General features: G+C 35.0%; 1 protein-coding gene across 1 annotated transcript; it reads right to left on the bottom strand.

Annotated features, from left to right (window-relative positions):
* Positions 1-4,491: 4,491 nt before the first annotated feature.
* Positions 4,492-9,197, bottom strand: LOC124917068. Its single transcript, XM_047457638.1, has 3 exons — positions 8,533-9,197; positions 5,967-6,210; positions 4,492-4,515 (listed from the first exon to the last, which is right to left on the bottom strand). The coding sequence occupies exons 1-3, from the start codon at positions 9,195-9,197 to the stop codon at positions 4,492-4,494; spliced, it is 933 nt and encodes a 310-aa protein (XP_047313594.1).
* Positions 9,198-10,120: the final 923 nt, after the last annotated feature.

Genomic DNA, 10,120 nt, shown 5'->3' with positions numbered 1-10,120 from the left:
GATCATGAACAACTTTGTTTTACACTTGTGATTTGGTTCCCATTTCTGATAACATTTGTAACAAAGGCCTTTTCTCCTTTTCTCATCAAATACAACAGGTTCTAATTGTTTCATCGAGCCCTGATTCCCGCCATAAGAAGATGCATGAGGAATGCCTGAAAAAGAAGTCTAGTTGATACTTGGCCCGACTGGTTTGGGAAGTAAAGGGGCTGATTTACTATACAAGTGTCCTCTGCTCCACAGGGATCTGTATATTGATTCTTGGGCTTTGTCCATCGACATAGCCTCGTTCAAAGTTTCTGGATTTCTAAGTTTGACAGCATCTGCAATTTCCTCGTTCAGACCCGCCATGTAACATTCTATCACGTACTCCCCGGGAAGGTTAAGCAATTTCTGGGAAATATTTATATATTATTGATTGTAATACACGACTGATTCCTCATTCTGTCGCAGGTGCATAATCTATCTCATGGGGGTGTCAGACATAGAGGGACCAAAATGTGCTAGTAGATTCCTTCTAAACACTTCCCACGTCAAGATTTCCCGATGATTGCATTGCTGCAAATAGGAACCGTACCACATTCTGGCGTTGCCCATAAAATGGATGAGAGCAATGTCTGTTTTGGTTTCATCCTCCGTCTTATCAACTTGGAAAAATTGTTCTGCATATATGAGCCAACCTTCCACTTCGGTTCCATCAAATCGAGGAAAGTCGACTTTGGTGAGCCGGGTTGGAGGAATATGTCGAACGTTTCTATCACGTGGAGGGTTCTGACGGCCATTACCCTCGTGTCCCCTATGGCGATTTTCTTGGCCAAGAATATGAATTTGTTCTTTAGTGGCCTTCATACGAGTTTCAATAGTGTCAAATTTATGATCCATTCTAGTGTTCACATCATGAAAGGAGGCGGTTAACGTTTCGATGGAAGCACGAAGGGCATCAATCTCTGACTGTTGTCGGGTTTCCACCATGGTAGGATTGTATGGCTCTAATACCAAGATGTTACAGGTTAGGGTTTGACAAATTACTGAATTATGTGGTTTTATGATTTAGGGTAGCGGAAGTAGTGTTTTTGAAGAAGAAGAAGAAATCTGAAGAAGAAAGAAGGATCTGTCAATTCATTAACATCCAAGCAGAAGAAGAAAAGTTACATAACAACCTTTAAGATTTTCCATAACATTGATAAAGAGATTTGGGATTGTTGTACCCAAACATTATAATATTACAGTTACATAACTACCTTTCATAACTACCCACTACACAAACAGTTACTAACTTCTAACTTGTATAACTGTCTAAACTTATCATAAACACAACACACACAACAAACATAAATATCATACAATTATACTAAATTACTAGCTATATGTAACAACTTCTTTTATACGATTTGTTTCAGATGAATCTGCCTCTTCTGTTCTTCCAGTTTCATTATCCATCTTCTGTTTTTATGCAGGAAGCAAGAGAATAAACGATAAGAAATAAAATAAAAAGAAGTCAATTGAGATGAAACCAAATCCAGAGTGAACATTCCACATAAAAACCTGTCTTTTACGAGCCCTCAACCAATTAAAGGTTCAACATATCGAATTCTAGGGCTGTAGAGAAAGTCGAGCTCAAATGACAACCAATTGCAGACGCGCATGTACAAACATACACACATGAAGGTAATGAGAACTTACTACAACATACAGAAGATACATATACAAAGAGTACAAGGAGACCTCGATCGCGCGTTCAATTTCTAAGTTTGAGCCCTTTGAACTTTAAAATTTTGTTGTTTTTCCTCTCTCAAGAATGAACAATTATAACTTTCTTTTGCCTTTATAATAGTAAGAATATTTATACGTTTTCCTATATAAAAGAATATCTAAATGCATTAATATAAGAGAACTAAGTAATTCCTCATTAGTTTAGTTTGACGGTAATAAGAGTGAGATATTTTCAGCCTTATTGAGGTTTTGAATTCGAGTATGTCAGACGATTAATTTTGTGTTTGATTAAATGCGTTTGCGAGTTATGTGCTTAACCCGTGGTCCTATTTTTAACCCACTAAGGTAACTCAGTGGTAAGAGTCGGCTTAAGAGATCAAAAAGTCACGAATTTGATTCATCTTGAAGCGTTTTAAGTTTAAGCGGAGATCATGGTTGTGGGGTGTCTAGTTCTCCTTTAATTCCAAGAAAATAAAAATAAAACTAAGTATATAACTATATATTATATAACAATAATAGGAAGATGAGATGACAAATGAGATCCTATGTTACATATCATACTTGTTACCTCTCACATGGAGGGGCAAAACGATATTTTTTTTAATTATTATCATTTTGCCCCTCCATGTGAAGGGAACCTATGATAGATTTCGTAATAGAAAATCTCATTTAAAAAAATGGTGGTGGATAGAGTTGTTTAAGAAACAATAATCTATGAAATTTAAGACTTTGTAATTCGGGAAATTTCATGAAATGACCCTCATAAGAGGCATAATTCCAAAGAAGGTTCGCGCCTGATAATGTTTGCAAAATGGGTCTTTTTGCCATGCGAAAAGTCTATAATACCCTCGCGCACCTGATTAACCGCTCATTTACGAGAAATGCCATTCACACATTTTCATCTAAAAAGCGTGAGTTCATAAACGCGTTTTAGATGAAACACATGAATGACATTTCCCGTAAATGGAAAGTCGATAAATGCCACTCATGCGTTTCATCTAAAACGCGTTTATGAACTCACGATTTTTAGATGAAAATGCGTGAATGTCATTTCTCGTCTTTCATCGTATATATACTTTTTGTTGCCCTAATTTAAAACAAAACCCATTCACGAATATCTATCGACTCTCTCCCACCCCGACTTCCAAAACTTCGTCTTTACAACTGTCGACTTTCCATTCCAACTTCGTTCAACATCATCGATTGATGCTTATGGGACTGGTCCTTCCGTCCGTGTCGTCGTTCCTTTACAGGTCAGTTTAGGCTTTAGAGATTGGGTTTAGGGTTGTGTAATGTTATTATTCAGTCTAGCTTTTATGTATAACTCATTGATGCTTATATATTGATGGATAATCCTTAGTTTTAGGATATTTATAGTTTAGGGTTTATCTGTTTATATTGATGGTATAGGGTATATGTGTATGAACATTGTATATTCACGAGCATTGTATATTCACGAACATTGTATATTCACGAACATTTGTATATTATGATGTTTCTTAGCTTATCCATTGTTGTATATTCACGAACTTGGTATATTCTGATGTTGCTTAGCTTTTCCAATGTTTGGTAACTTACGGTTATTGTATATTCTCAGCTCCGTCCCTTCGTTCAAGTTCAGCAGCTGAAGACCCACGACTCTTCGTTCTCAAATGGGTTCTCAAATGGGTACGTTTATTTTATGTGAACCAATAACATAACATTATAATACGCGTATAATCGTTGAACTATTTTCAATTGCAGCTCAAGTACTTCTTTACCTTGATGGAGAGTAGAAAATTACGAATTGCATAACTCATTTTGTTCCAAAGTCAACTAGAGGTTTGAATGTTCCCCTAAATTCTACATATGCTGAATTAGTTGATAAGATCTATTCTTCTACTAATATTGATAAATCTAGATATGATTTATTTCTTCAAACCAAGTATAATACTCCGAGTGTGGATGACAAATTTTCCTTTATAACTGATATCAAACAAGATATGGATGTGAACTTCTTTTAGTTGAAACCTCGATATCACTCCACCATCGCACTACACTGTGTGTATCTTTAGTAGAGAAATTACTACCTAGAAACCCAACAAACCCAACTCAAGAAAGTGTAGTAGTTCCAGCAATTAATGATCTTGACGTATTCCCGAAGTTTCAGCAGCTGAAGGTTGTGTTTTAAACTCAAAATGACATAGAAGAAGACCCATGTTTGCGTCTGAATGATGGGTTGATGATTGAGTTCCTAGTACACAAACAAATAATGATTGGGTTCCTAGTACACAACCAAACTGCAGTGATTGAGTTCCTAGTACACAATCAAACAATGCTTAGGTTCCTAGTACACAACTAAGCAATGTTGTTGCTCGTACCCAACCAAGCTGATTAGATTGAGTTGCTAGTAACATACCAATTAGTGAAAATTCGATACATGAGGCATTAACTTGCGAAATCGGATTGGAATTCAGTTCGTTATTTGAGAATAAAAAAGAACTTCAACTGAGGTTACATAAATATGCGATGGCTAATTATTTTGAATTCAAAGTGGAGAAGTCAAAAAAAAGAAATTTGGTGTGTGAAAGGTTTGGATAAGAATTGTTGATAATCTTATCTCATAACAATTACACGTAAATAATATATGAATACAATAAAATGATAATAGAACAAATACAATAGATTATATAATGAGATGAATAAATGTCTTCTCGTTTTCTCCAAGGCCTGTGAAATCACAGTTCCCTTAAAACAGTTTTACCGTCTCCCGTTTGTGCTAGAGAGTTTCGTCGGTGGCTACTTCCCAGGGTACAACAAAACCTGTAATGATTTAACACAAAAAAACACTACAACAGCGAACTAGACAAAAATACCTGAATCACAATCACCGGGTTTCGCACAAAAATGGTCGAGTCAAGAAACTCTAAGAACACTCACAAGAACACTCACAAGAACAAGGAAAGACTTTTATAATTCTAGAGTGAGAAGTGATAAGATCATATGTGGAGAGGAATACAATGTGAAGGGATATTTATAGTTGAAAATTAAACTCATAATCAATTCTTTAATCCAACGGTCACTAATCCATCATCCATTCATCCAACGGTTATCGTTGCTTGCCTTTTCATCATCTTTGCAAGTTACATCCTACAATAAATATTTTGTACTTACAATAGCAATTAACACCATTTGTTAGTTGCCTCATTCAAGACATTTATGTTAATTGTAACAATTAACAAATTTAATTCATAATGAATTTGATGTGAATTTCATTTGGATGAAATTTCACCTTAATTCACATTTTCATGTGAATTTCATTTGAATTCATTTCACTTTAATTCACATTTGAATTTCATGTGAATTTCATTTGGATTTGTTTCATTTTAATTCATATTTGAATTTCATGTGAATTTCATTTGGATTAATTTCACACTTAATTCACATTTGAATTTGGTGTGAATTTCATTAGCCCAAATATCATTTCCATTTAATTAATGGAATTAGTTTAATTCCAACAATCCCCCACATTAATGGAAATTGAAAGATTAACTCGGTGAAAGGTTCAACAGTTGAATTCTACATAGGATAGGTAAGTGTAACCCTTTGAACCTTCTCTTATGAAAGTATATAACTTTACTAGTCGATTAGTAGACTCGATATCCTTGAACTATTCTGCCTTCTGTGTAAACGATTACACACTTTCACATAGAATTCTTCCTGATACTTGTCAGTTCTCATGATTGTGTTCATTTTGCCCATGAACACTCGCCTAGTTCAGTGAGAAGGTCTAGAATTGAGCCGTGCAATTCTTTCGAAGCGATCCCACTTCTCTCTCACATAGGTGATCTCTTTGTTCACAAAGAATCATTAAAATCCTGTGTTCTTATCCTTTCCTGAAATGCTATTTTATCGTAGGATTTTTTATCCATAGCAATCTACCAAGTTTTGTACAATTAGGTTGTCCCATTGAATCTAGTTCTTGGAATCTCTAGTCATCATAGATTGGGTTTCCCTTCATACTAACTTATTGTAGGCTTAAATCTCATTCCTTGTGAGGACTTTAACACCAACTCTCTATTTAACCCTTTGGTTAGCGGATCCGCAATATTATCTTTTGATTTTACGTAATCAATTAAGATAATTCCAGTAGAGAGTAATTGTCTAATGGTATTATGTCTACGACGTATATGTCTAGACTTACTATTATACATATGACTCTTAGCTCGTCCGATCGCAGATTGACTATCACAATGAATAGAAATTGCTGGTACAGGCTTAGACCATATTGGAATATCTTCTAAGAATAGACGTAGCCATTTAACTTTTTCACCACATTTTTCAAGAGCTATATATTCAGATTCCATCGTGGATCTAGCAATAATAGTTTGTTTAGAAGATTTCCAAGATATAGCTGCACCTCTAAGTGTAAATACATATCCACTTGTTGACTTAGAGTCTTTCATATCTAAAATCCAATTAACATCAGTGTACCATTCGATAACAGCAGGATGTCTCCTGTAGTGCAGACCATAATCACGAGTATTTCTTAAATACCTAAGTAATCGTACAATGGCTTTCCAATGATTATTACTCGGATTACGCATGTATCTACTTAGTTTGCTTACTGCATAGGCTATATCTGGTCTTGTACAACTCATTAAGTATATTAGACTCCCAATTATTTGAGAATATTCTAATTGAGAAACACTCTCTCCGCGATTTTTAGATAGATGTTGACTCGTATCTATCCTTAGGCAATGCCGAATAATCCTTGTTAAATTTTTCAAGGATCTTATCCACATAATGTGATTGACTTAAAACTATCACTTTCGATGTTCTAATCACTTTGATTCCAAGAATCAAATCAGCCAATCCCATATCTTTCATGTCAATTTAACATATGTTTAGTAGATTTAACCATTTTATCACGACTTCCAATGATAAGTATGTCATCTACATAAAGACATAAAATGACGTAACCATTTTTTGTGTCTTTAATATAAATACATTTATCACATTCATTGATCTTAAATCCACTTGAGATCATAGCATGACCAAATTTCTAATGTCATTGTTTTGGAGCTTGTTTTAAGCCATACAATGACTTAACCAATTTACAAACTTTATTTTCTTGCCCTTGAGAAGAAAATCCTTGAGATTGATCTATGTAAATTTCTTCTTCCATGTCTCCATTTAAGAAAGCTGTTTTTACATCCATTTGATAAACTTCCAGATTGCGCAAAGAAGCAATCATAAGAATCAATCGAATATAAGTTATTCTCGTAATAGGAGAATATGTATCAAAATAATCAAGACCTTCTCGTTGGCGATATCCTTTTACCACCAGTCTTGTCTTATATTTATCAATTGATCCATCAACTTTCATTTTCCTTTTGAAAATCCATCGGCAACCTAATGGTTTATTTCCTAGAGGCAGATCCACTAGTTACCATGTATGGTTTTACAAGATAGATTTTATCTCACTATTAATTGCCTTTTTCCATTGAGGCCCTTCAGACGACGTAATTGTCTCATTATACGTTTGAGGTTCACTTTCCATCATGAAAGTAATAAAATCTGGACCAAATGATTTTTCGGTTCTAGCTCATTTACTTCGTCTAAGTTCAACCTCAACTTCATTCTCCTTTTCTTGTTCATCTAGTTCAAGAAATCTTTTTGGAGAACGTTGTTCTTCATTAGACTTATATGGAAGTACATGTTCACAGAACGATGCATTTCTCGATTCCATTATTGTATTCTTATGAATATCCGTAATGTCCAATTAAACATAAGAAAACGATAAGCACTACTGTTATGTGCATATCCAATAAATATACAATCAACAGTTTTGGTCCAACTTTTACCTTTTTAAGTAATGGTATGACTATCTTAGCTAGACACCCCCACATTCGTAAGTATTCATATGATGGTTTTCTTTCATGCCACAACTCATATGGACTTTTATCTAGCTTCTTACGTGGAACCTTATTTAAAAGGTAATTAGCCGTCAAAATAGCTTCTCCCCACATGTTTTGTGGTAGACCAGAACTTAATAGAAGTGAATTCATAATTTCTTTTAATGTTCTATTTTTTCTCTTAGTCGTACCGTTTTGCTGAGGAGAATAAGGTGTTGTCGTCTCATGGATTATAGCATGTTGAGCACATAACTCGGCAAAAGGTGATTCATACTCACCTCCTCTATCACTTCTTAACACCTTGATCTTTTTACCAAGTTGATTTTCAACCTCATTTTTATAGAGAGTGAATTTCTCTATGGATTCATCTTTACTTTTAAGAATATACACATAACAATATTTTGTGTTATCATCAATAAAAGTAATGAAGTATTTTCCTCCATCACGTGTTTGTGTTCCTTTTAAATCACACACATCTGTATGAATTAAATCAAGCAGTCTATCACTTCTTTTAACGTTTCGAAAGGATGGTCTCGTCAATTTCACTTCAACACAAATTTCACACTTGTGTTTCTTATTATTTCGAATGTAGGTATACTATTTAGTTTTATTAATCGATGCATCGAATCATAATAATATGACCTAGTCTACCATCCCATAAAATGGAAGACTCCAACAAATAAATAGAAGACTTATTCTTTTCATTCATACTTGGCTTAACTGCTATTACATTGAGCTTAAAAAGTCCATCAGTAACATAACCTCTACCTACAAACATTCCACCTTTGGATAAAATAATTTTATCCGACTCAATCACAATTCTAAAACCATGCTTACTTGTAAGTGATCCGGATATCAAATTTTTTGAATATCCGGAATATACAACACATTAGTCAATATTAAATATTTCCCTAAAGACAACCTTAACACCACTTTTCCTTCACATTGTATGTCAGAAGTGGAAAAATTCCCCATGAACAACTTTTCACCATTCTTCACTTCTTCGAGGCTTAAAAATACTTCTTTGTTGGAGCAAACATGCCTTGTAGCTCCTGTGTCAACCCACCACTCTCGTGGATTAGACCCCACCAAGTTAATCTCAGATATCATCGCACATAGATCCATGTCCGATAATCCTTGAGTCAAGTTAGTCTCTCGAACTCTTCTCGACTTCTTGCAATCAGAATATCTATGGCCCATGCCATTGCAATTGATACACTTGCCCGTGAACTTCTTAGAAATTCCTCCTTTAGGATTAATGTTCCGGTTTTTGACAAAACAATTTTGTTTCTTCTTGTCTTTACCATGCTCAACCACATTTGCTTTAGCCACATGTTGACTAAAGTATTTCTTTGTGGCGCTTTTATTTTCCTCTTCAATGTGTAGACGAATCACCAATTCTTCTACGTTCATCTCCTTTCTGTTGTGCTTAAGGTAGTTCTTGAAATCATTCCAAGACGGTGGCAACTTCTCAATAATAGCCGCCACTTGGAAAGTTTCTCTCAAATTCATGCCCTCAGCATGAATTTCGTGCAAAATAACTTGGATCTCTTGAACTTGATTAATGACCGGTCTTGAATCTACCATTTTATAGTCCAAAAATCGACCGACCATAAACCTTTTTGCACCCGCATCTTCTGTTTTGTACTGACGTTCAAGAGATTTTCATAGTTCTTTGGCCGTATTCTTTTCATTGTACACATTGTACAATGAATCTAAAAAGTCATTCAACACGTAATTTCTACATAATAAATCTGAACGGTGCCAAGCATTAATGGCCGAAGCCGCTTGTACATCAACTTTCGGATGCACATTTGCATCTGATGATGAAGCCACATTTGGCTCATCGATTTTGGGAGTGGGAGGATCCTCCGTGAGGAATCGCGCAAGACTCAGGGTCTTGAGGTAGAAGAACATCTTCTGCTACCATCTCTTAAATTTTGAGCCATCAAACTTTTCTGTCTTATCCAGATGGTTAGCTGGAACCAACATCCTCATGTTAGAACTTAGAAGTAGGTGTTTCGGTAATCATTTCTGAAATAAAACCAGAAACGTGTAAGAATTTGAGATAAGTAATATTTGATATTGTTTTAAGATTGTTTGTAATCTTATCTCATAACAATTACACATAAATAATATATGAATACAATAAAATAATAATAGAATATATACAATAGATTATGTGATGAGATGAAGAAATGTCTTCTTATTTGCTCTGAGGCCTGTGAAATCACAGTTCCCTTAAAACAGTTTAACCGTCTCCCGTTTGTGCTGGAGAGTGTCGTCGATGGCTACTTCCCAGGGTACAACGGAACTTGTAATGATTTAGTACAGAAAAACCACTACAATAGCGAACTAGACAAAAGTACGTGAATCACAATCACCGGGTTTCACACAAAAATGGTCGAGTCAAGAAACTCGAAGAACACTCACAAGAACACTCACAAGAACACTCACAAGAACAAGGAAAGACTTTTATAATTCTAGAGTGAGAAGTGATAAGATCATGT

Source organism: Impatiens glandulifera, unplaced genomic scaffold (genome assembly GCF_907164915.1).
Source record: "Impatiens glandulifera unplaced genomic scaffold, dImpGla2.1, whole genome shotgun sequence".
Taxonomy (NCBI): Eukaryota; Viridiplantae; Streptophyta; class Magnoliopsida; order Ericales; family Balsaminaceae; genus Impatiens; species Impatiens glandulifera.
Note: the sequence above shows the minus strand (reverse complement) of the source record. Positions and strands in the feature narration are given on the sequence as shown.

Excerpts from the sequence above, each read along its gene's own strand:
- LOC124917068 (XM_047457638.1), bottom strand. The coding sequence starts at position 9,197 with ATGGTAGATTCAAGACCGGTCATTAATCAAGTTCAAGAGATCCAAGTT. Across the intron at positions 6,211-8,532 it reads GAAGGAAAAGTGGTGTTAAG|GAGACATCCTGCTGTTATCG; the intron begins GTTGTCTTTAGG and ends TCTGCACTACAG. Across the intron at positions 4,516-5,966 it reads TTCCAATATGGTCTAAGCCT|GTTTTGTTGTACCCTGGGAA; the intron begins GTACCAGCAATT and ends AAATCATTACAG.